General features: G+C 36.8%; 1 protein-coding gene across 2 annotated transcripts in view; it reads right to left on the bottom strand.

The window, feature by feature from the left end:
• Window positions 1–24,742, bottom strand: part of mmp17a (matrix metallopeptidase 17a) — a 104,363-nt gene extending 79,621 nt beyond the window's left edge. Inside the window, exons 1-2 of one of the 2 annotated variants that reach the window (XM_008423921.2) lie at window positions 24,554–24,742; window positions 21,679–21,916 (exon numbers count right to left, since the gene is read on the bottom strand). In XM_008423921.2, the coding sequence (XP_008422143.1) occupies window positions 21,679–21,828 (150 nt within the window). In that variant the 5' untranslated portion in view covers window positions 21,829–21,916; window positions 24,554–24,742. Of the gene's footprint in view, window positions 1–21,678; window positions 22,227–24,553 lie in introns of those variants that run through there. The other variant, XM_008423919.2, reaches the window with a different exon arrangement.
• Window positions 24,743–26,922: the final 2,180 nt, after the last annotated feature.

A 26,922-nucleotide genomic window follows, 5' to 3' on the forward strand; every position in this document is an offset into this window, starting at 1 on the left:
AGGTGGTACTTTTGCTGCTTTGCAGTTTTTCTTATTGCTGCATCGACAGTCATGCAAATATTTATTTTCTATAACTAATTTCAATATCCTATGAATTTCTATTTCTCCATTAAACAAAAATTGTTGTTGCGTACCTCTTACGTACCTCTTATGCTCATTTCAAACCAAATGAACATAAACAGTTTTTGCACATATATTAAAAGACATCCACAAAATCCTCTTTAGATGTGCTTTAATTAAACACATGACACAAGCTTACATTTGTATTATTTGCATTTCTGTCGTCTCCTACAGTTCATTGGCTCCACAGGCTGCTGAGTACTCCTGCACTGACTGTCGGTGTCTAAACTAAAATCAATCAACAGTCACGGCTTGCGTTGCATGACAGGATTTACATTCCTGTGAATGAGCAGAGGTGGCCAACACGAGCATGCTGCTCATTTGTGCAATGCACAAGTGATTATCACGGTTCTTTATAGTATACATGAATAGATCAATTTTTCAAATTGTGCTGTTTATCTCGACGCTATTGACAAAAGGCCACCTCAGTACTTTTGCAGCATCAATTGAAAGTGCAGCGAAATTGAGCTTGCTGTTTGTTTTTAGGACTGTCGGTAGGAAAGAATCAGAATGCTCTCCAGCGGTGAGAATATTCAACAAGACAGGGAGCGTGTGATGCTTTGACACAGACTAGAGGCTTCCCAGCTCTGCAATGAGAGACCTTCTAGCACCTGGTGAAGATGTGTCGTGTTGTGATGGGAATGCAGAAAGATTTGTAGAAATACTTGAAAGTTTCATGATGCAGTTCTTCACAATCTGTTTTTAGCTATAGCTTTGTTTTATCATTTATTGTACAATCTAACATGCACGCATTTCTATTCTCAATGTGAAAATACACAACTATAATTATCTGTAAACTCAGTTAGGCACAAGCCTATCCAGTTGCAGTGGACTAATGCTGCATAAAGAACTATTCAAGGATCCTCAGTGAGTTGATCTAGGCCAGTATCTTTATTTATCTAATTTTGGTTAAGCGTGGCAAGATCAAGAAGCTGCGCAAGTATCAGATTAATCTTACTGTCGTCTCATTACTTCAGTTAATAACTTTGTTAGTCTCCCTCTGCTATAGCAAGATTTCATCTTGGTGTAAAAACAACCACACAGACTGAGGCATACAGCAGGTTTGGTGTGCAGCTGCTGCTCTGGGAATTATTTTAGTTCAGTCTGTAGGTTTTTTTTCTACCTGATCGATCGGGATGGGATCGTAACCGAAACTCTACGGCTTCCTTCACTCCTAAAACAGACAATGGAGAATTTACAGTTCCGCTATGGAAAAGGACCAGCTAAATTTCAGTTCTATTGTTAACGCTGTTAAAATCTATAGGCGTCTGTCAATTCAGACTGGTAATGACATTTCTCAATTTCCATTTCAGAGAGCGTCAAATGCTCTAAGATCACATTTGCACTCGATTAACATCAAAGAGGGATCAGCTTTACTTGTGTGTATATTCGCTGCTTAGCAATTCTATTTCTTAGTCATGAACTTCCATGAGTATGCTGCTTTAAAAAAACTGATATTCAAATTACTTGTTCTTTTGTGGAGGATGTCTAATTAGTTTAATTGTTACTTGGGGAGAGACATACTGAGAAATAACTCTTTTTGTTTCTTTCCCATGAGCTGAGGAGAGAAAAAGACATAGCAAACATCTAATTAGCCGTTGAAAAATTGCTGAGCTAATACGCATCTCAAGATACAATCTGGAAAGTAGTCACTCTCCAAATTAATGTTGCTGTGCGCCGTGCCATGGGACAAAGGGAGTCGACTCTCTGTGGCAAGGACACATTTTTACGCCTTAATGCTTATTGTATCCGAGCCTTTATAGCAATTCTAATAAACACATTACTCACAGACGCTGGCCAAACTCTGAATGTCTTCCACTTGTGTAAATTGCTTCTGTGTCTCACCGTCTTCCTTTTTTAATTTTACTCAGACTTACAGATGCATTCCAGCCACGTTTTGAAAGCAAAAGGCACGGAGGGTTAATTATATAGCACCCTAAAACTTAAAATAAAGCAAATTCAGATAATTGTGCTGAAACGTGATAAGTGTGCTAAGCAATAGCTGTTGGAGTATAGAAAGAGACGAGTCTGGAGGCATTTAGGATCTAAAATCAGAGATGGCTAATGGGGAATTTAAGGCTGACATGCAACCCTATCAGTCCTACAAAGTACCTGACAACAAACAAACATTTTCACCAAGGACCCAATTTCTACAGAAAGTTCTGTTTTAGTGATTTGCGTCCGATTTTTTTATAGCTTTGATATAATTAATCATAGCCAATCCAAATTTCACTAAAATCTAGAGATGCATGATACATCAGCAATAGCATCAGTGTCAGCTGATGTTAGCTTTTTTTTTTTAGAATTGGCCCTCAAAACACTTTCGAGTGCATTGTGTAGTGCTAAAATTAACAATTTGAACACAAGAAAACAGTAACTACATCAACACCAATACATCTGCAATTTTTAATGATGCATTCTAACTGACCTAAAACAAGTTTAGTCCGTTTTAACTTCAGACAGCGAGAAGAAAATATGCATCAGTATTTTTATTCGGTGCATGTAAGCTTCTGGTTTCAACTGCATTAAGGTGAATGTCACTCAGGCAGGTTTATTAATGCCAGGTGGATGTTATGAGAGCTCACAAAATCAGACACTCATGAACAGGTCAGAGTAAAAGCTCTGACAGACACAGTCTGTCAGAACACATCGTTTTTATACCAAGGACAAAGAATCATAAACACTAGAGACAGTCTGGCTCACATGCAGCTGAAGAAAACAACATCTATCAATGGGGGTGAAGCTCAGACAGGTTCATGTTGTGAAAGTTCATAAGCTTTAAATAAAAACTTAAGATGAAATTATTACTGGATTAAGTCATAAGAATAATGTATGACGTAATATTGAGTACTAAATGTCAAGTACTCGATAAGTTGATGCTAATTCTTTTAGACTCGTGAATGTCTTTAACACTAGTATGCAATGGTCCACTCCTAAAAAGGAGACCAATACATTTGAAACTGTTTGTGTTCATATGTGTATAGTCTCATTAAGACAAAATACGTTAAATGTGAGATAATGTAACTAGCAATTATACAACCAGTTTTTTCTGTGAGGTGACAAGCTTAGAACCCATAGTCAAAATGTTAAATTTTATTCTCAGCTCTTAGGGTTTATTTTAATTTTTTTATGTTTTTGCACAAAAGATTGCTAATTCACAGCCAAAACCCAATAGTGCCCATCATTTCTCAGGAAAAATAAGTGATATAAAAAGCATTATGCATTGCGCTGCAGAGAAGAAACAAATTTTTTTATATGCCCATGTTCAAAAACTGTTTTCCCCAATGCAGCCATTTTCAGACCGTGAAGTAAAGTTCTGTCTTTGCTTTTCATCGGCTGGGCCAGAGGCCTGTAAAACCTCTTTTCTTTTATTGAAAAGAAGGGATAAACAAATAACAAAGCAGCACAATTTCATATACTTGGAGCATATACTTCTACCGTATTCCCTATCACAAACCAATCACATGCCAACATAAGAGGTTACTGCTGACGTTAACTGGGTTTTCCTTCGTCTTTTTGTTCTCTTCCCTATTGCAGAGGGCTGTTTCACACAGCAGGATTCAGAAATCCAGGATAAGAGATAAAGCCAGGGCTGACATAATGTGATCAGTTCATCCTGACAAACCAGGCTCTGGAGGTGTGACCATGTCAAGCCAGGCCTAAGTAATTCAGGTAAGTGTGATAGACCATGAGATCACATGGTGAACTGTGTGCGCCGTACTTCCCACGAAGCGAGCAGCATCTGACGGAGGATTGTGATGAACTGAAGCACAATCATACTAAAGGCAGAAAACACTGCTGCTGTAATAGTAAACAATAGCAGAACAGCTGAATGCGAATATACAATTTCTAAGTGTTACTATTAACTGAAAAACATAACAATGCCATTCAAGAAGTTACCTGGCATTTGCTAAAATTTACAACTTTAAACATAAAAATAAACTGCGTAAATCTATAATGTAAGGTGAATCTGACAGTGGATTAACTCATGTTGTTTTTTTTTTGTTACGCATCTTATATTCATAAAGAACAAACATAATTAGATGAAAGAGGATCTGGAAACAAGTCAAAATTAAATACGTGAAACGTGAAAGTCGACAAAAGGGCATCAGTCTTAAAGTTGTTTGGATCAGTTCTACCTGAGCCGCCTGAAGGCATAAGTAAACAAAGGTGCCGCTGAGGAACCACGATCCGGCAGGGGGCCATTAAAATCCCTTGAATTCTCACGCTGCATAAATCTCAGAACTTGTTTTGGAGTTGCTTGTTTGTAGTGAGATTTAACCAGATATATAACATCTGACAAGAGCAGTATGTGTAAAACTATAAATATGTAGCGGGTTCCCATCCGGATGTCTGTGACCATCCCAAATGAGCGGGCCAACAAGGAATATGAGGGGATCAAACTCTCAATCAACAAATGCCAAACACACAGCAGACCATAAAGAAAATGAGTCAAACCAAGATTGAAGGAAGAAAAACAAGACAACTTGGTTTGAAAAACACTGTGAGGAGACTGGTGTGGTATGCCAGAGACAAAAATAGTGTGAATGTAAACAGTGTATGTCAGCAAGGTCCCAACAGCCTGCCCACTTGAAGAGTCATGTTGAAGTAAGCACAAATACAGCAGATGCTATATTTATGTTAGACTATGTCACTACTTGTCATCTCTAATCATTTTATTATCACTGCTGATTGGAAGGGATTTTATTTCAGTATAAATCTAATTCCAGGAATGGTGAAATTGGTCAAGTTCCTATATTAAACATTTGATCATCTTAGAATCTAGCGGAAGAATAAAATCAATCATCTATAAGATGTTTGGTAGTTTTTGCATGATTATTTTAACTTCAACTTGCAGTGTGTAAATCCCCTGAAGCAACCATGATTACATGGGCATTTTTGGCACAGACAAACAACTTTTATGTGGTGCATAACAAGAGGAGGGCGGTTCACCTCGCCGAAAATAGAAAGGCCACATGGAGCTGATTTGGGGTTTTCTTAAAATGAACCAGTTACAGTAAGCATTGGAAAAGAAAGAAAAAACTCAGAGAAGAAGCGAACAATGTTCATCCAAACAGTTTACATGGATCTATCACCTCTGCCAAAACCAATCAAGCCCAAAGTACTTGCAGCAGTTAGAAGGAAAAGACAGAATGAGGCTTAAAGTGCAGATTAACCATTTTAATTAAACCGTTTTCACCATTTAAATCAAAACCACATTGTTTATTGTGGTTACAGCAGTAATGACGGCTAATCAGTCTGCATCTGCCTATAATTACCTTCCTGTTACTTTATCCAGTGTCTGCATCAGCTTCTCGTTACAAAACTTGGTCGTTCAGACCCCTACAGCCATCTGAACACAGCAGGCGAGAAAGAAATTTTAATAAATCTTCAGCTTCCAACGTGAGAAAGGCTGCAACTGAGCTCCATGTCATCATGAACAACAATTTACTTTGATTAATTCGCATGAAAACAACAGCCGGCTTTTGCAGAAAAACAAAAAAGGCGCACTGTTCTCACAATTTTGTCTTCTATTCTGACACAGAAAACACTGGAAAAATGGGATTCATCAGTTGTGAACTTCTCTGTACATTTTCCTCAGAAGTTGAACTTTTTTTGAAAAGTCTACAAAGACCGGCTGCCATATAGACGTGAGACATCATGAATCACAATGACAGTGTTGTGCTGTAGAAGTCTGATGGTCAAAACATCAGCAATGTCAATCATGTATAACATATTTATGCCATTTCTTTGATGCTCCATGACATAAAATATTCATGTGTTTGAAAAGACCAATAGTTCTAAATGCAAAACACTAAAACAAGAGGTGCAAAGAAACGAGCACACTGCAGGTTCCTTGGCAGAGGTAGTGCTTTTGTATTGAAATATTAGCGCGATATTCACGTATTATATCATATATACCTGATTTATGCTGAACTGAAACCTCACAGTGAATCTAAGAACGTGCTGTTTGTTAACACATTCAAAGACATGTTTAAGTTTTGATCTTTTTAATGAACTGGATTGTCTGTCAGGATCGTTAAAAGGAAAATTAGCTGATTTTATTCACTGACCAAGTCCCTTTTGTTCTCTCAACCCCTCAGGCGATTGCAGCTGATAAGGAGTCTTAAAGAGCCTGGTTCTGTTAGACGTTTATTCCACCTTAAAGGAAGTGTGGTCGTTTTTTCTCACAGCGTCAAAACAGTAGAAAAATTTACATTGCAATATGAATTACTGTGCATAACAGCAATATATATATATATATATATATATTTTATTTTATTTTATTTTTTTTTTTTTTTACCTCAGGGTTGGATGGTTTGGATAGCTTTTTCGCCACTATTCAACAAAGTCCGCATTTGACATCTTCTGCATTTATTCAGGTTCATAATCTGTGACATTGCTGTGTGGCAAAAAAGCAAAAACTGAAGAAGTGTGTATCAGGATGAATACTTTTTCATGACGCTGTATGTTTGTGGTGCTTTAAATCATATGCAGTAACAGATTTACAACTGTGAAGGTTGTACTGAAGAGTAAACTTATGCATCGCCACTAGGGTCGGATGATACATAGCATTGGGATCACAAGAACAAGACACTTCTTTCTAATACACAGAAGGTTCTTCATTTCTCCTGTGTCTCCGGGCTATTATGATAAGAGCTGAGTGTTTGAAAGAAGGCTTTCTTCATAGACTCTGTACTTGAAATGACAGAAAAAGAACAGTAATAAGCTATAGTATACCGAGAGGGTGTTTTCTTTATGCTACAAAGGCTGAAAGAAGAGCATACAGCATCTCCTCAGATAAAGCAGCCATGTAAGTAACTTTACCCTTGAAGCCTGGCTTTGTTCTGAGTGGATGACAGGAGTAATTAAGAGGAGGCATGGATCTAATCAGTTCCCCATCAATACATTTACATTACTTTATTTAAATGGAAACATATGCGAGTGTTACCCAAATATTATAGCATATCTGTCATCAACATCATCATCATCATCATGTGAAGTTTCCTGGTCACTTTTAGTAAATTAGACCATTTACTTTGATTATTATGAACTGTCTCAAATTATGTTGTTTACATTTTTCACCCATTTCATTCATTGCCCAAAGGTGTCCTCCTGGCAAAGTTGTTATTTTCAGATGGATTGTATTTCTAAATTTGGCAAGTGAAGTGCCTAAATAAAACACAATTAGTAATCTACGCTTGATTTTTAGAACTCTTTCTTCATGTCCTGCACTACCTGCGTTTTCATCTAATGGACATGATTTGAAGCATCAACACAGATGTAGCCTTTGTAGCATTTGAGTATTTGCAATTGTAAAGAGCCTGTGATTCCCCCCACACTCCCCAAAGTTCCTGACATCTTAGGCTCGGGTTAAGGTTCACATTTTAATGAGACAGCAGCCAGAAGCACATGAAGAAGAAAACACCAAAGGGGCTAAATAAAACTCTGAGAAAGTCCTGGAGTGACCCAGTTAGAGTCTGAACCTGAACTCTGAAGAGTATCTCTGCAATGATCTGAAAAGGGCTATGCACTGATGCTCCCCATCCAATCTGGTTAAAGATGAATGTTTCTGTCAAAAAGATGAGAGAAGCTTTCAGAAGAAAGATGTGCCGAGTTTATAGGATCCTTTCTAAAATGACTGGAAACAACAACTGCTGCAAAAGGTGCTTCAACAAGGTACTGGAAGAAATGTTGAAACAGGAACCAAAGTGCATATTTTGCAAGGAAACATTTCCTATCAGTAACTTTGTTATTATAAATAAGCATTAGCTGCAGTGTTACTGAAAGTAATTATGTTATTTAAAATAGAGACCAAAATGCGATTACTTCCTTGAGTCTGAAAACTTAACCATACACGTTTCCAATTATACAATGACATAAAGAAATCACAGAGAATCATATCCACAGCAACAATTTATCAAGCTTTAACCATCAACATGGGAGATTTTACTACTGCCCTGTGTTTACGGTCACTTTGCTCCTTACTTGCAATTAATACATATTACTGAAATTTACCGTAAGCTATTTCCCTCAGAATACTCCAAATGTTCACCTTGCAACTTGACAAAGAAAATTTGTAACTGATATGTGGTTTTTGTACAAGCTGGTGAAACTAATTTAAGCAGATTCAGATTATTATTTTAAAATTATAATTAAACACAATGTTTTTTGGGGGGGTTTTCCACTGTTCCTGCAAACACTTATCAGTAATTGTTCATTCGGATATATAATATAGGATTTTGCTCATAAAATAGCATCTTTCTTTAGCATCTTCTATATATCAGCTTCTATTTGTATTTCCATGTGATTGCACAAAATTAGAAAGAAGAAAAAATTGACCAATGTCATTCATCCAACTCTTACATCCTAATATTCAAATTTTATTGGAATTATTTAGGGGCATAAAGCTTAAAATTCACTCTGCACAAAAGATAGCTCAGTCATATGAATGACCTACACAATGCCAAATATGGATAAAAACTGTGATATACAAAATCTTCTCACAACATGCAGCCTTTAGCAAGCAGATCTAAGTGATTCATGTGTCTATTTATTTGGTAAACACATCCATCTGTTGTTTACAACTACACCCCCCAAAAAACATCCTGTTCTCAATGACAGCAAACAGCTTCTCATATCTCAAACTGCCAAAACCCATATACAGTCATTTGTGGACACGTTTGTAAAATCCAGATGACTCGTTTAGGAAAATTATTCTATTGTTTTTTCCAAGTCAGCATGAGAACAGCTGACGGTTAATTCAGGATGCAGGGACATGCTGCTGTGTTTTAGCTGTGTTTTGATGCAATCGCTGGCTGAAAGAAAATCACACCAAATTGCAAAAGTCTTGGCAGTGCCACACATAAATAAAACATCACCATGCAACCGAGTGGCAACCATGTGCTTTTGGAGCCCTTGAAATCCATTTTGAATTGATTTCTGGGGGTATCATGAACTCCTCAATAACGCTGACAGTCTTCTCAGGAGCCTGCATGTCCTTTCGGAAACTTTACTGCTCAACACAGCCTATGGATGACAGATTAGATGTGCGCTGATTGAAGTAGTCTGCTCTCCCTTCCAGCAAAGCTGAGAATGTCTTCTGTGTGTAACATGCTGAACAATTGCTCCCTGTCAATCTTTATGGAGAAATATTGCGTCCTCGAGATTCAAATCATATCCCACGTGACTGTTCCTGAAATAATCTCCTTGTCCTGAATATGAGTCCCATGATACATTTCTACAGACGGGAGGTCAAACTGGTTGATGAAAATGGAACAGCAAAAGGATCCAAGCTTTGGATGAAGATAAAAATAATGTATTTTCTTCTTTTTTATCCATTGTTAAATATATCTGCATACACCTTGATGTTTCAAACTATGCAAATAGGACCTTTGAGCTGTGAGTGGATGCTTTTGCCCTAGAAGCACCACTGTTCTTAAGGCCTTCATCACAACATCAAGTATTTAAAAAGGGTTAAAAAAAAAAAGACATACTTTTCCTCCTTGTCAACAGCAAAATAATCCAGTTGAGATGGTGGAATTTAAAAGCAATTGAAATATTTGTGTTGATCCAGCAGGTGGTGACAATCTCTGTAATTAATCAGATGACAAAATGCACAATCTTTTCATTATTAAAATGTGAATGTTCCAAATGAGTAAGCAGAGATTGCAATTGACTCTGAATGGGAAAAAAAACAAACAGGTGAAGCAGTAAAAAACCTAATGGGTTTGTGTTTTTGTATTTCTTTACTGCATCATAAATGCATCGGTCAGCAACAGGTACTTTGATGAAGATCAGATAAAGGTTGGGTCATGTGCATCGATGCGTTTATTTGCTGTTGGACTCAAAAGACAGGGCCCACAGAAAAGTATTTCTCTTTTATGTTACAGTCATTTAAAAAAATCAGAATCAGTCAAATTTGATTCCAGCAAGTCAGACATCAAAAATTCAGTACTGACCAGGAAAACCTCAAATGGTGCACACCTGGGAAATTTGATTGTGACATTGTACAGGTGAATCTTGTCAGATGTTGAAAAAATTGTAAAACATATTTTTATTGTTGTGGTGGTTTGTAGCACATGCTCAATATAGAAAGCTGTGTGAGCAGGAACGGTGTAGGATGGAATGTTATTGATTTGCCAAAGTGCCAGTTTGTCAGGTGCACACAGAAACTAAAAAAAAAAAAAAAAGTTTTTTTTATCATCTCATTTTATGGAAATCTCACCAAAAATATGGTTTTCATGAGGGTAAGAGGTGTGAACAACACAGAAAAGGCCAGTTTGATAAAACATCTGTTCCTGGTTCCAACATGTTTCTTCCAAACACACAATTACTTTAGTTGAAATGGGGACATTTTCATTTATCATCTCAAATCAGTAAATAAAAAGTCAAACTGAAAAATGTGTGACTAAATCATAAAATAACCATTTGACTACATATGGGCACACACAAAAAAATGCACTTTAATTTCCAGAAGTTCACCTAATCCCTAGTTGAACAGGCTTTTAAGTAGAATTACTTTTTGTTGAGTTTCACGAAGAGAGGATGTAGCACAGTTAACCTTCAGAGATACCGGGCTTCAGACTGTTAACATGGAAAAAACACAAAACGGCTTCGTGAAGAAAGAAGCACTCACAAAAAAGGATTCCTGTCAATAACAAATTTCAGCCTTCTTTTTTTCCTATCCAGACAAAATTGTTGAACTTGATAAATATAAATACATTTACAGATAAATTATTTTTTCTACAGTTTTTTGCACTTTCTATAAAGTATAGCTGCCTTCCTCTTAAGATTACTTTGAGAACTACTTACTTTAATTGAGTTAAATCAAGGTTTATAGCGCACACATTAAAGAAGATAGATCATTTAAGAATGGGCCAACCCACAAAATTTTATTTCATGAGAAGAAATGAACCAGAAAAAAAAGGCCATTGGATGGTTTTTATTCATTTTAAAACTATTGTTAAGTAATAAAAATGTCCTCAGGGAATCCTAGTGGTGTCCAAAGTCAGTCCTCCAGGGCCAGGATTCTGCATGTTTTCGTTCTTCCCTTGATTTAACACACCTGATGCTTCAACAGCAGGCCTCTGCAGGTCTTTATGACATACCATTTAAATCAGCTGTATTGGAGCAGAGACACACTACAAACTTGGAGGACTTTTGCCCCGAAGATTACAGCTGGGCACCCGCCATTTAGATGATACCTTCTTTCCTCGACTTGTTATTCCAGAGCACAAATCGGTGTCTAGTCTTTGCATTCAGCCTTTTCTATCCCCGAGTTCCTGCGTGCAATCAGAGGAATCATGATTTTATAGTAAGCAGAATGGTGGAAAGTGTACAATGTGACGTGCAAGAGCAAAATAAAAGAATGGAAACACAGAATGAATGAGAAAACTTTAAAACTTTTAGAAATATGAGATGCTGATGAAAGTGGAAGATCTGTTGGTTGCCAGCTCAAACTTTCTGATTTCTACTGTTCTGAATGGAAATAATATTAATAATAAAAATACCTCCCGGGTTTCTGCTTTTTGGCTGGTCGAAAATTGATGCGTGAAGGAAATGAATTTGGTCTATTTGAAGCTACAACTTTATTTTTGGAGAGAAAAAAACAACTTAAAATATCAATGAAGTGATCCAAGAAGCTCCTCTGTTCCACTAATAATTAAACAAATTTACAAAGAGAATGATGGGTTTTCATTGACCCTGCTTTTTTTTCTTTAAAAAACATTGAAACATTTAAATCAAAAAATAAAAATACAAAAAGTAGTTGAGATTGGGAGGGAAAAAGTCACCACAAAATAATTCATTGATTTTAATTATTTAAAGCTCCTTCAGTCCTTTTTTTTTTTTTTTGCATAGTAATCTTCAATGGGATATCAAATATCAGGACATAAGATGTCGGGGAGAATTGAGTGGCCAAGGTGTGAGAGCAAAACGAAAATCCTGTGGTTACAGATTCTTGACGTTAATCGTTCTATGAATTATTAAAATCTATCAGCAGAACAAAAGTGAAAAATGGATTTAGCAAGACCTGGTGGTCCTTACTGAAAGACTTTTCACTATTCACAAGGCTGACTTCTTATATTTCCTTTTTTCACTTCAAGCATCAAATAATAAGTGTTTGACAAGGTGGGAAATAGGCCATCTTTTGGTATTCATAGGTGAGGTTACTAACATTCCCTGAGACCCATGGGAGCAAGAAGAAACATACTGTCAACAGAAACTTAAATTATTCCTGTGTGGGAGAGACAGTGAGGGTAAGTACACCAGCATGTTCTAGGAAAGCACAGGCTTTTAAAAAAATGCCATTAATGTGGTTAAATGGAAAATTATGCAGTTTTGAAATCTGGACTTTTCTTGTCTAGGAAGAACAATTTGAAACACAGAAAAAGTGGTTGCAAAACACAGCAATGCTAGACAAAAATGCACCCTTTTTAAATTGTTGGATTTCGTGTCCTTTTGGACATGCATAGATTTTCAAAATTCTTTAACATTTTTCCAAATGGCAGGAGGGAGTCAATGGTGTGTCTATTCAAAACAGTGAACATTTTTGGACATCTTTTTACAGCATTGAAAAAAAATGTGTCTGAGATGCAGCCAAAAATCTCACAGCTTCCTTCAGTATTCTTGTATTGAACCTGCATGCACAATTGGGAGGTATGTGCGTTTCTCACCGGGGGACCTGAGCATAGCTTGTATTTTTAATTGTAGCTCCTTGGTGAGATTCTATTTGGAATCCTCTTTGCTTGGAGCAAAGAGTGCAATAAATTTTCCTGGAGGACTGCCAGCTTATTGTGGACGTGATTAAATTGTAGTGTTGGGATAAAGCCAGCATCGGCAGTAATATTTTAAATTGTCTGATCGCCAAGGCATGCAGGTGCAATAGGTCCAAAGGTTGTATTTAAACTGCCACTGCTACTTTCCATGTGGCACCCAAGACTAATGAAACCAACACAGTTTCACCTCAGAAGTTTTTCTGCACGATGAAGACAATCTGGAAGGCTAGTCTCATGTTCCCTAGTCCATAAATGGGGAGCGCAAAGTATTGACCAAGACTTTACAAAGACCTCATGGTGCGGTCTTGGTTAAGATTGACGGAGTCCTACGAATTATTCAAATAGTTTTTGCATAAGAGCTTGTTGCTTGGTATTTCAAGTTACTGCCATCAGATACATTTCCATAAACCCTTATGTAGCAGTAACATTGAATGTAAACATGAGTGTTTCTGCCCAGGGATGCCTGAAGAAATTAATCCTGCTCTATCTAGCTCCACTGAGTTCACTACCACCCAGTTCCTCATTCTTAAGCACACAGACTGAACCACACCTCAGCATGATGGGAAACAGACAGAAAGTGCTTCTCAGTAGCCTCAATGGAGCCCTTGAGGCAACTCCAAGTATGCTGACAGGATTTAAGGTCGCCCTACCCTTCAGAGCTTGCAAAGTGTTTCGCTAAAATTAATTTATTACCTAAAAAAAAGGTGTGCAGGGAGCACTGAAGAAGCATCAGAATTTACCAGGTCCCCAATGCTACCAGCTTAAATGCCCCTTTTAGGAAGCAAAGCAAGTCACAACCATCAGTTAATGAATTTTATTTTTTATAGGTATCGTCTTAATTGTACGTATGTAGTGTTATTATCAAATCATAAAAAAGGAACTTCTCAGCCAAATAAGTGGCAAACACCCACCGACAACAATCACATTGTCAAATCTTTAGTTTTTCATACCGCCTCACCTGTTTCTAATCATTACTCAGATGTAATTCTATCGATTTGACTCTCCATGCATCTGAAAATACGCCAATTGAGGAAATTTATCAGCTGCTAATCTGGTCAGCTGATGCTCTCTTCTTGGAGGGAGAGCTCTGTGTGGTGAGCGAATAGTTCCACTGAGATGCTGTCAGCTACATTTCAGTAGAGAAAATATTCCTCCAGAGAAACATAATATGATGAGCACAAAACACAGCGCACATTCAATTTTAGCTGATGTAATTCCCTTGAGCGCTTAAATCGCAAATGACTAATAGATAAAGCTAGATTGTTGCACAGATGTAAAATGAACACTCCTGAGATGTGCTCAAGTAAGCGTGTGAGCTCCAAAAGACTTAATGCATGGTTGCAAAATAGACAAAGACAATATGTATTAAACCCAACATATGAGCAGCATATGAGTTTAATGGGACTGGATGTTGCAGTGATAGCAGTCAGGTGAATTATATGCAGTTTAGTGGTTGTTTCCATGTTCAGAGTGGCCATCCATCATTCAGACATGCATGCATACATCCCTGCAAACATATGTCCATTGTAGACAGAAAATGATGTGTTCGATCTGAAAATCTCTGCACTTTACAGACCTTTCAGTGAAGTGGATTAAAGTCTGACCCCACAGTGATGGCAAATCTCACTGGACAACAAATAATAAAGTAAAGCTATATCCCTACTCCCTTCCTGTCTTTCACAGGGAACAAAAAAGTTTAATTAGATGACATATGGTAAATTGTCTGTACTTGTGTAGCACTTTAACTAGTCCAGAAGACATTTTATCCTCCATTCAGCCATTCACACATTCAAATCTTTACTTTTACATACCACCTCACCAGGTTCTAATCATTCCTCTGGAGTAATCCACCAGTCACAGGATGAACTCCTACCTCCTGAGCCGCAATCGCCTCGGTATAGAATCACTTTGATAAATGTGATGTATGGCTGTAATGACCAGTCAATGACATCGAGTACAAAGAAAAAATATTTGACTGTTGAAAAATTGCAGAAATGTTGTTTTATAACTGGAATGGGCTACAAAGTATTCCATAGTATTCCATTTTTTCCAATGGATAGTTTCTTTAGATGTCGAAATGCTTGAAAATAGAACAAAGCTTAAAAGGGTCTCAGATGTCATGCTGTGGTGATGTGATTTTTTTTTCCCACTGTGTTTGACGCCATTGGAAAGATTAGAATCCACACTTTCAGAATCTGAAAATATCTCCAAATACCCCCAGGGAGATTTGTTCCTGGTTTTGTTTGTATATCGAATCTTAAGAAATCTGACTTATCTTTCTTCAGCTTAGCTCAATTTTTTAAATATTGGTCAAACCTGAACTGAGTTGTTCTACACAAATTAGTCTCGAAGTATGAATTTGTCACTTGGTGATTGGAATCTGGCTTTTTTTTTCCTGAATTGGAATTATTTAGCAGATCATATCCTGGGAATTTCAAAATTTCTTCCAATTTTATTAGTTGCATCAAAACAAAAAGTTCCTGAATTTTCAGTCCATGAATGCTTAAACTAAAAGCATGCATTTGATGTACTTTTTGAAATGAATGAAAAACCATATCAAGTTTGATTCATCGCTTTTCCTCAAAAATGGATCAAAGCCTACAATTCCTTCACTTTCAGTCAGATTCAAATCAAATCAAGACTACACTTTCACGTGTAGTAAAAATCAATAAAATCAAATAACTTCTGAAACCTTTCAATCTATGTGAGATAACATAAAGGGTTTGTTGTTTAGCAATCTATTTTAGCAGGCTTCTTGCAGCTGCTGTGCTAAAGCTGATCCAAGGTGGTCTGCAAGCCAACTAAATTAATTCCTTTACAAATAAAATAAGGGATTCACTAATTACACTCTAGGATTAAGCAAATCTATATTTAGTGAAAAATAAACCTGTTCCGATTGATTTTACTTTGCATTTCACATTAGAGCTGATTGAAGAAAGGGAAAACGTATTTGTATAAATTTTCTTATTTATTGAAATACTGTTAGATTTGATATGACACATAGGGGCTTCAAGGTGAAATTAAAACAGTCGTTGACGTCCCAACTAACTGGAAAAGTATTGAGAAATTAGTAGGCAATCAAAATAATCACCATTTGAAACCATAGCAAAAGTTATTAAAATAATAATTCTTATACATTGTTTTTTTTCTTTTTTTAAGGTACGTAGTTTTTCAAGTGTCCAAAAACACTCAAGATGACATATTTTTACTTAATTTCATTTGTTTTATTTGCTGAGGGAGACTATTTTACACTAATTCTTTGCTACAAGCTTTACAATTAAGAAAACAAGAATAAAGTCTGTGCCATCAGTACCTATTTGCACCAGTCAGCCATGGTAATGTACATGGACATAGAATCATTTATCATGGTGAAAAGGTCACAGCAGTGAAGTTTACTCTGCAGCCTGCTGACCTCCGCAGTGAGAGATTGACCCTAAAAAGACGGCACAGTTTTCTTATACCTATAAAGGAACTCCATTCTTTGGCTTCTATTAGCAGAAGATACTGCATCCCAAATATATTTTCTAACTAAGGGATAGAGATACGAGATGTCTCCTGGAACTGCAAGCAAGGTTTCCTTCCACATGGTTATATGTAAGAAATGGCCAAGCTTGGTTCAAAACAACAAACCTGAAAGCCACTTTCATGTCTTTGTTGTTTCTGGGCTCAAGAGTTTCCTGCATTTGGCTTTCTAGGGTGAACCACAGAAGAACACAGCTACTTTTTAAGCTACTTCCATTTTTGTTTTTGTTTTTTTTCTCAAATGTATGGCACAGTGAAAAAATCCAGCCTGGCTGCGTTTCATGGGAATACACGTTTTCTTCCAGAAAGACAATCTCTATCTCAACAGAACCAGCAGTCCAAGCAGCACCCTCACCAATTCATTCCATCAGAGATGGGTGTGTTGCATTTAGCCAGCAAAAATGGTTGACTCCGTCCGCTCAAAACAGGGAGTTTCAAAAGCTGGTCTTTGTTTGCAGATAAAGTGTACCTGATCTACTTTTTTCATCAGAAGCCACCTCAAGCTGTCCAAAGCAGATAAGCCACGTTATCATAGATGTGGTATAAAAAATAAAAATAAAAACATTTGGTCTGTGGCACTCTGATGAGCTTGAAAAACTATAAAGTACAAAAAAGAAACCATTTATATTTATTTATGTATTACAAAAATAAACATATTTTGCATTAGATTTTCTTTTACTGCAAGTTTGTGCTACCACAATAAATTATATTTTTAAGGCTTTTCAAACCACTTATTTGCTTATAAAAGTGCTGCAAGCAACAACTATACTAATGCAAACTGTTGTCTATAAAGTTGAAACAATTTTGCAGCACATTTTTCTTTTCATTTTGGCAAGATTGTGACACCAATTGTGATACAACACAATGTTACATTCATTTTATGAAAATAGGTTAAAAAAAAAAAACCAAAAAAACAACATATATATTTTATTGAAGCTTTGTTGAAAAGAGTATAAACGGCTGACAGTTGGAAATGGGGAAAACAAATTTAATTATCTAACTGCAAGAAATTATCAAAGTATAAAACTTTTTAAAATGGCACACACAAGACTCTGCTGGTTGATGCAAACCTTATGAAAAATATCAAATGTTCCATCTTTATGTGACAGAAAGCAATAAAAATATGTTTTTGCTTTTTATCCTCAAGAGGAAAGTAGGGAAATCCAAGAAAGGTGTCATTTCTGTTTCATAAAATGCACACCTGAAGCTTATATTCCGCAAGTCTGAAGAACAAATGCAAACATAACAACTACCTTATGTTATTTTGCATTTACAGGGGCATAACGTTCAATAAAGCACAAACTCCACATCAAAACTGAAGTCTTTCAGACATAAAGCTGCAGTGAAGTTGAGTGGTTTGCACAGTGTGGTCAACAAATGCATTCTGCAAGAGCTTCTACTTTTTCTGCTGTGGTAACAGCTTTTCATCTGCAGCCACCGCTGTGTGCGTCCATCATTGTTTATCCAACTCTTAAAAGAACTTTGTCCAAGACTTACCATTACTAACTGCTCCGACTTAATGCTCTTAAGTCAACAGCAATTAAAGAACAAAGACGGCCGTGTCAAGTATTATTCTTTGGCTGCTTCCGTGCAAGCTGTGTAGAAATGACATTTCCAAGATGTTTTTCAGAGGAGCTGTGCAAGGGAGCGCAGACATTTGCATCAGATGGATCAGACTTTGAAGTTCCTGGATAGCTCTCAAGTCCAAAGCCTGAAAACTGTCCGAATGTGTTGATATAACAGATAATTGTCAAGAGCATTCACACAGGCAAGTATGTGTCTGTATGCTCACAATACTTCCTGTTTGAAATGTTTATCCCTTGTTCTTGGAGTTTCTCCCACTCTCTTGCTTTTATCCAGCATACATACCAACACACAAACTGCTAATTTTACTACAGAAACATGAATATAGATGAGCCACTGGTCTCTTTTGCCGTTTTCTTGTCCTGCTGCCGTTACCCTACTCTACAACTGTATAGTTATTTACACAATTTTCTGGTGTCTGAGAAAACAGATGCACTTCAATACAACAAAAACAATAAATGATCTCTTAAGTATAATTTCACACACTCCATTCAGTAGTACGCAAAAGTATTCATTGCCCTAATTTATATCTTTGCAATTTGTCACATTATTACCACCAACTTCATGTATTTCATTGGAAAAGCAAAACTATTATCGCTGACGTTTTCTACAACCAGAGTTGTTATCTGCAGCTCACTCAAGTCATTGCAGGGATTTTTTTTCCTGCTTTTGGTGGCATTCTATGTTTTGCTAAGTTTGCAAGTGTGCCAAACCCTTTTAAAGTGACTCTCTCTAGATTGCAAGTGCTACTTTTCTGCCAATATTAGATGCATCCCTACTTGAACACATCTAAATAAAAGGAGTGAATTTTGTCTTTAGTGAGTCATCAAGTTATGCAGATTAAATTGTGTTGGAACAGCGATGCATTTAAGCTCTGCAGGACAGTAGCTGTTGAGGACAGTAGTTGGAAGTGAGATGCTCTTTCAGTTCTCTGAAAATAGACTGGTGAATTGTTCAAAGTTTCCGATACAGTTTTTTTTAACCTACCAGTGCCTTAAAATTCCCTGAAATTCTATGCCTTATCTTGCTTGGTGTTGTCAAATCCTGTTTGTTCACTAACTGTTGACACACCGAGTTCCCTTCTGTATTTTCCAGGGACATGGCGCCTTTTTATAGCACAATTAGGTTACAAATGTTAAAAACATGACTCAAAATAAATCTGACTTTGCAATTAGACGCCTTGAAAATGGCCTCTGTCTCTTAAAGAAGCTCCTGCTCTTTCTGAAACTTCAACATCCGCACATCATTACAAAAATGTTCTTCATCATCTCATTTACAACTCTCCGCAGGAGCGTTCAGCTAAGAAGCAGTTTGTATGCTAAGCTCAGCAGACTGCTGCTGCTAGTCTGGTGGAGCCCAGTGTGGCGTGTGCGGGGGAGAGTGCTCTGTGAGGCAGAAGCTCAGGAAACAAGAAGTTTTTTGGAAATAGTGAAAGAAAGCCTTTAGGCACCCCTAAATGGTGGCCAAGGGAGATTTAAGGATTTCTCAAACATGCATGAAATAATCAAAGCAACCATCTATGTGTGTTTTTGATGAGGGAATGACATAATAATATAATATAAAGCTTTAAAAAGTCAATTTTACATAACAGACACTTTAAATCTGGGTTAAAAAGCTCTTATTTAGAGTTGCCTTTGATTATTAATAATAACTGAAATATAAATCAATTATAGTCTGAATTACAGTTTTGTATTACTTCTCTCTGTTTTGCCACTGTTATTTATATTTTTTCACATATATATCATAAAGTTCTTTGAACTGCCTTCGGAAATGTGTTGGACAAATAAACTTGACTTATTATTCTCTACCACACTTACAAAGCCTTCACAAAAAACAGATGTATTTGCAAAATAGCTACGTTTTAAAGCAACTTGTAGCACCAGAGTTTATTTGGGGGTATTAAATTAAAGGGGGCACATTTTAAGAAGTTTATTTGCTTGAAAAAATGCTAAAACCCTTCGATGGTTACATGGTAGGATGTAATAAAATCCCCTTACGCTACATAAAAGTATGTGGCTCTCTGACTTGAAAGCCGTTTTTAAAAATGTTCCAATGAACATTTGTTGTGTTTTTTTCAGTAGCTAAAGTGCTTGTGTGGCTCAAAGTTCAGATGCAGAACCAGAAAGTCATGTTGAGGCCAGAGAGTAAAACAAAGCATAGAGGTACAAGTGAAAGGGACGGAAAACTGTTCAGTTCATGCATCACCCTGAATCAAGGCTTTAGTAGTTTGCGTCCAAAGCTATGCAGCTTGCACTTGGTGAAAACATTATCAGATGTGACCAGACTAACCTTTTCGAAAGGCAGGAAACAATTTGTTTGGAAGTAAAGTGCATCAGATAATGTCTCAATGTCTGCTTTCTCATCATCAGGAACAGCAGAGCCTCTCGGTATTCCACACCATCATAATGTGTTGGTAATAGGCTGGCTGGATGTACAGTTTGTGCTCATTACTAGTATTCCTATTACATAACTTCCTCACATGTTCTTCTAAGTAGTTGGGTTCAAATCACTGTGTGATAAAAGTGATGACTTGGAAAAAGATATAATGTATAGGATCAGACAGAGTAAACTTGAAGGAAATATCAAGTAAAGATATCTTTATAGAAATAAGCATATCTGAGACAGGGAAAAGTTTAAGTCAGACATTAACGTGGAGAAAATGCATCTAGTTGGAGGGAAATGTTGAAGATAATCTAGTTTTATGAGGCATAAACGGACTCACTTTCAAAGAAATTCTTGCATACTCATATTCAGCTCTGATGCATTCTCCATCAAAATCCCTCCATAAGAAAGATCACACACACCCACACACACACACAAATGAGTCTACATTTACATTGTATACCATACATGTTGTGATAAATTATGATAGAGCGGTCCAGACAGGATAGATAGATAGATAGATAGATAGATAGATAGATAGATAGATAGATAGATAGATAGATAGATAGATAGATAGATAGATAGATAGATAGATAGATNGATAGATAGATAGATAGATAGATAGATAGATAGATAGATAGATAGATAGATAGATAGATAGATAGATAGATAGATAGATAGATAGATAGATAGATAGAACCTTTAAAATCAATAAAGAGCTCTGGTGCAATCTATATTTAACAGAAAAAACAGACACACTTTAAAGATGAAGTCACAACTCAAACAGCTGCCTGTTTCTCTAATCAATAGTGCTCTCTTTATTTATGTGAATTTTCAGTTCTCTCACAGACTGCTGTACAGTCCACTGGACCATTTTAATTATTTTTTTTTTCTATCTGTAGAAGGAAATGAAACGTGGAAAGGGAGTCCCTGAGGCAAATACGTGCATTTATCAAAGACAACTCGATGCCTATTTTCATGACTTGATTGTTCTTTGGAGTGTAAGAGTCTTATTTTTAATCATGCCGTCTGTATGCTACACCGTCTCTCTACTTTGTGAATTGGACTGCAGAGCGGTATTAAAATTCAGAGCAAGTATTTGGAGAAGACGGCACTTGCTTTTTAGTGGACGTTCAAGAGAACGCCAGTGGATAAGAAAGAGGATCAAACCAGCCGGGTTGACGTGAGAATGATTAAATTAAAATCTGTGAAGGGGAGGGGAAACTTCTAAGTCCGCTGTTTTCTGATTATTAAGCAGGGAAAATAAGGCAAAAAAAAAAAAAAAACTTACCACCCCCATGTCCAGCTGTTCGGTCGTCAGCGAAGGAGCCGCTCCGGTCAGAGGCAGAAAACACCAAACCGGCACCAGCGGCAGCAGGAGCAGCAGCAGCATCTCATGGGAGAWATTCCTCATCCACTTGCGGAGAACCAGAGAATTCATGATGCCCTAAGACAGGTTGATCCTGCTGGACTCAAATGTCCACCCCGCCGGCAGCATCCATCCGCGGGATAAATCACAAGCAAAGACGCTGTAGAAAAGAAAGAAAAAAAAGAAGAAAAAAAAAAATCCAAGAAAAAAAGAAAAAAGAAAAAAACTACGGGAGTACAAGTCTACCTCACTGTTGAGCGCAAACACATAAAACACATGAAACACGCTGCCAGTAAAACACTTTAGGCAAACAGAACACTTTGTCACCCGAAAATAAAACAAAAAACTTGCAATAAACACCTAAATATTGTCTGCGAGAGACAAAATAACTGTCTCGTGCCAGGTCCGTCAGAGCCGAGATCCTTGTGGCAACACGCGCGAGCTCCGCGCTCCGTTGTAGAGTCTCGAGCACAAAGTGAGGAAAAAAAATGTAAGCAGCCACCGCCAGCTGCGCGAGGTTATGTCGCGCGCAAGTAGGACCCCCAAGCCAGGCGCGGTTACCCAATCAAATTCCGGAAGAAAATCCCAAAGTAAAAATATTGATGGAAGAAAAACCTATTGACTACATCACAATTATGTATTGTGGAAATGTCACACACAATGCAAAAATAATTTATTGTCAATTATATTTATACAAATATTGTCCCATATATTTCAGAAATCAATCAATGAAATGTAGTAGGCACATTGTGAGGAGCATTTCTGTATGCAATGTTATAAACTTCATGATGACAGAAAAAAGGAGCAGTGGAAGTCTTTCCACGAATAGCGGCTTGGGCAAACTCTTTTTTCTTCCACCCCATGCTCCCTCAAACAGGCACTAACTGCCCTGACAGGCCCAGAAATGATAAGAACTAAAACAAATACAGATAACAGTTGATCAAGATAGATAGACAGACAGAGGCATCTTTCAACACTGTACTCAATCCAGATTTGGTTGCTCTATATATTGTATTTTTCATGCTGGACTCAATCAAATGAGGCACATCCAGAAAACTTTCACCACTTATATTCAGTGGCCATTTTGGGGCATTATCTTATGCTTACATGCAAGGTTGGGTGTTCTAAATTGGTGCACTTTAGAGAAGAAAGCGCACCAATTTCTGTTTTTCTTTGACAAACATTGACACATATGTGTATGTCTGTCAATGCATATGAACATATACATAATAAATAAATAAATAAATTGTCATTATAGATATTAATTTTTAAGTTAAAAAAAAGTAATCTTTCAGGACTGTCTGGCCAAAAGAGTCTGAAGGAGACCGACTTTGGCCCACTGGGAGACGCTACTTCATCTAACTTTTTTAAGTGGCCTCAAAGAGAATAGAGATTTTATGAATCTCAAATTAGGTTTCAAATATTCACTGTTCATCTGAGGCTCGACCATTTTGAATATATAAGATGTTGATACAGAAATTATCAAATATTGTCGAGACACAAAAACCTCCAAAGGAATCTTTTAATTTAGAAATGAATAAAAACTTTGAATAAGACATAACTTAATGATCAGAACAATTTGTTCTAAAGAGCTTAATTTATTGAACGGTGCTAATAATTTAAAATGCTTAAATTATTAGTCACAGAATGCCTGTGTGATAGGTTGAAAATGTAGTCGTGTTTCTATTTATTGATTATCTTTTGCTCAATGGTGAAATAAACCATTTCTAAGAACTTCATCAACCCTGAAAACATGGTCCAAAGTTTGACCCAGAGGAACAATAATATACAAAAATCATATACATTGGGCATAAACTTGTATTTATTTATTTTCACTACACAATTTACRGTATAAATCTAAATACATTTAAGTTTTAAAATATTCCGCTGCTGTTAAAAGGGGAGCATGAACAAAACGAGCTTTAATTTTGAAATTAACACATTTGGTATTTATTCCCCTGAGTCATTATGACCTTAAGATTTTCTGCTCCAGTGAAAAATTACCCACTTAATCAACGCCATCCTCCAAAATTACTGGATTTCTGTGTGCTTTTATTTTGAAGTTTAGTCCTCGAGCATCCTTTGACTTACCATTGACTTTGCTATGAGTCGATTTCAACAGCTGTTGGAGAATTTAAATTCAGCTGAAGGGGTCCATTATTTAATGTCTTTTGACTTTGATCATGATTCATCTGAGATTAAAAAAAAGATAGTGTCCTAAAGGCTAATTAAGAAATGGCTTTATTGTTAGAGTAGCCTACTAATGTGATCTGAGGTTGTGCCAGAAATTATACTGCTGATTGATCACAGGTGCTGCTGCTGTTAGTCTTTTGTTTTGCTTTGTTTTGTTTTTTGTTTTTTTTCCATATGGGATATAATGCATAATCCTGGGCAAGTCTAATGGCATAGTGACATAATTACATTAGGGAAACATTTGGTCTGGAGGCCAACATTTTGGGATGACATGAAATGCATTATGTCTTTTTAATGGCCTAAAAAGCACATTTTAGTCATAGTATATGTAGAAGCTTGCACCTCTCGTTCCTCGTGCCAAAACAAAATTGGTGTGTCTCTCAGTCTCTTTAAAGGTCTTACAATAAAGGTTTATCTGATCTGATTTGGCTAAAATCTGCACAGCATGTGGCGCATACTGTATTTTACTCAAGGACTTATGATTTAAAGAAATGCTTGTTTCAAGGCTGTTCACAATCAGTCTTGTGCAAACAAGAATTATTCTGCATATCATGGATCTTGGGCTTTGCACTCAAGGCTTTTCCCCTCTACGTCAAAAACATACCTGGAGTTTTGCTTTGCTTCTTCCGTGCATGTTTGAGTAATTGTTGAGTCTTCCACCTCCCGTGGCAGCCATTGAAGGGTGCCAAAATGCTTCCTCATACAAAGTTTCACATATTTACTCAAAGCTCCTCCTTAGAGTGGTAGTCTCAAGCCGAGGCTCTGCTTCACAGAGGACCCACTCAGCTCCAACAGACTAGCAGCAGCATCACTTAGCAAACACCTGGAGGAACTGTGCGTCTGAGAGCTTATTAGACAAACTACTGCTCAGCCCAGCACTCATAAAATTCCAGCTTGTGATGACGAGCTGAAGGCAGAGTTTTGGAAAGAGCAGGAGCTTCTTAAAGAGACAGAGGAACATTTTAAGGTGTCAGTTGTTTTATGTATGTTGCGTTTTTATAACAACTGAAGGTAACATAGTTACTTGATTGTGCTAAAAAAAATGGCTGGAACATATATTATACTGCATCTTTAAGAAGAAAGCAAAAATGTAATCTCTTCACAGAGACGGTGGAAAATGTAATATTTCATAGCAAGATGTTTTGTCTCAGTGATGCAGACAATAGGAATTTTTTGTTTTGTTTTTTGTAACCTGTATTTAACAACATAATTCTCATCCATCCATCCATCCATCCATCCATTTTCTGTACGCCCTTGTCCCTTAGTGGGGTCAGGAAGTGTCTATCTCCAGAGAACGCTCTGGGCGCGAAGCAGGGTACACCCTGGACAGGTCGCCAGTATGTCGCAACATATTTATCATGGAGATTATAAATCTCTTTTTTTTCCACTCATGTAAAATGCTCTCATGTCAACAACTTTTTAGTTCCAACTTTTTAGGTTTACTTCACGGACTTGTAGAAAACCTTAAAAATAAAACATTACCTGCACACAAAAATCTATTCACTGCAAGTTAAAACAAAAAAACAGACAAACAAAAACATATATTTTTTAAGTTCTAGCCTCCTCCCTCAAAAACAAAAAATTCTTTACAAAAAACAGATCCCCACGTCTGTTTTTGGGAAGTCATTGTTAGCTGCTGTGTCAAGGTGACTTATCAGCTTTAGGCCTGAATAACAATATAGCTGCATACACACACCTCTGTAAAAAGTCCTTAGATTGGCAGCCCATGCCAGCATCCTAACCATTCTGTATCTGCTTTGATCGACAGTATCCATAACCTAACCGCACTGTCACTAATGATTTACTGCTCTTCTTCTGTGCACGACAGCCACAGCCTGGACTCTAAAAGAAGTTGCATAACAAGCGCCTGGGCTCTAGCGTCCACAAAAAAAATAAAAATAAATTAAAAAATCCTTTTTACTCAGTTTATCTTTATTTCAAGCTGCTTTCTATTTATTAAATACATCAATCTTTTTTTTTCTTTTTACCTGTGAGCCTAGATAGCTGGTGCCATTAATGTTCTAGTGAATATGATAGGAATGAGCTGAGGCCTAAAACCTGCATGACAAAGAAAAGAGAAAGCAACAGAATATATGTAAAAAATGCAGAACTTTGCATTTCTTCTTTTAACAGGTTAAATATACTCTTTTAACGATACAAAATGCAGACAACTCTGTTCCATTAAAATACTGTGAGTTTAATTTACTGTTGAGCAGGTACATATACAAAATAACAATGAAACTATTTTTGTGTCTTTGGGGTCCTTGAGAACATTCACTTGGTTATGTTGGCTCAAAAGACAAAAAGTTTGGACACAACTGGTTTCAACTAAACCTGTGTTAGAATGCCTTTGTCAAAGTCAGGACCTACACCAAGTTGCAGATGATCGGGGGGCAACTTCAAAATCCATGCATGTCATATGCAACTTTAAGTTTTTATTTATCTTTAATTTATTAGAAAAGCCTGAAAGGCTCTAAATGGTCTGAATGCCAATCTGCCAGAATTGGTTCCCATTGTCGCAGTTGCATGATGAAAACGGCTTAATTTTGTTCTCACCTTCTTCACAACTCATCTAGCTAACTTTATGCCCCCTTCTGTGTTCAGAACTATTGGTCAAACTGAGACACTATAGTTTTATCAGAACCGCAGCAAAAAACTTTGACGATCAAGATTTTGAGGCTGTACATGACCATTGTTATGTACAGCCCCAAAGAAAAATAATACATCTTTGAGATTCATCAATCCCTGTCAGTTTCCACTTAAGAGTGATTAACCACGTTATAATGAAATCTAATAAGATGATATAATATTATGGAGACACTATCAGATGAAATATTAATAAATAAATTCAAACCCCACACATTTTATATTGAGTAGTTACACTTTATTTAATTGGCTCTTCCATCAGTCATGCCAACGTGGTAAAAAAATAATGCAAGCATACTTAATCTCTGTCTTCCATGAAAAACTAAT

Source organism: Poecilia reticulata, linkage group LG12 (assembly GCF_000633615.1).
Source record: "Poecilia reticulata strain Guanapo linkage group LG12, Guppy_female_1.0+MT, whole genome shotgun sequence".
Lineage (NCBI taxonomy): Eukaryota > Metazoa > Chordata > Actinopteri > Cyprinodontiformes > Poeciliidae > Poecilia > Poecilia reticulata.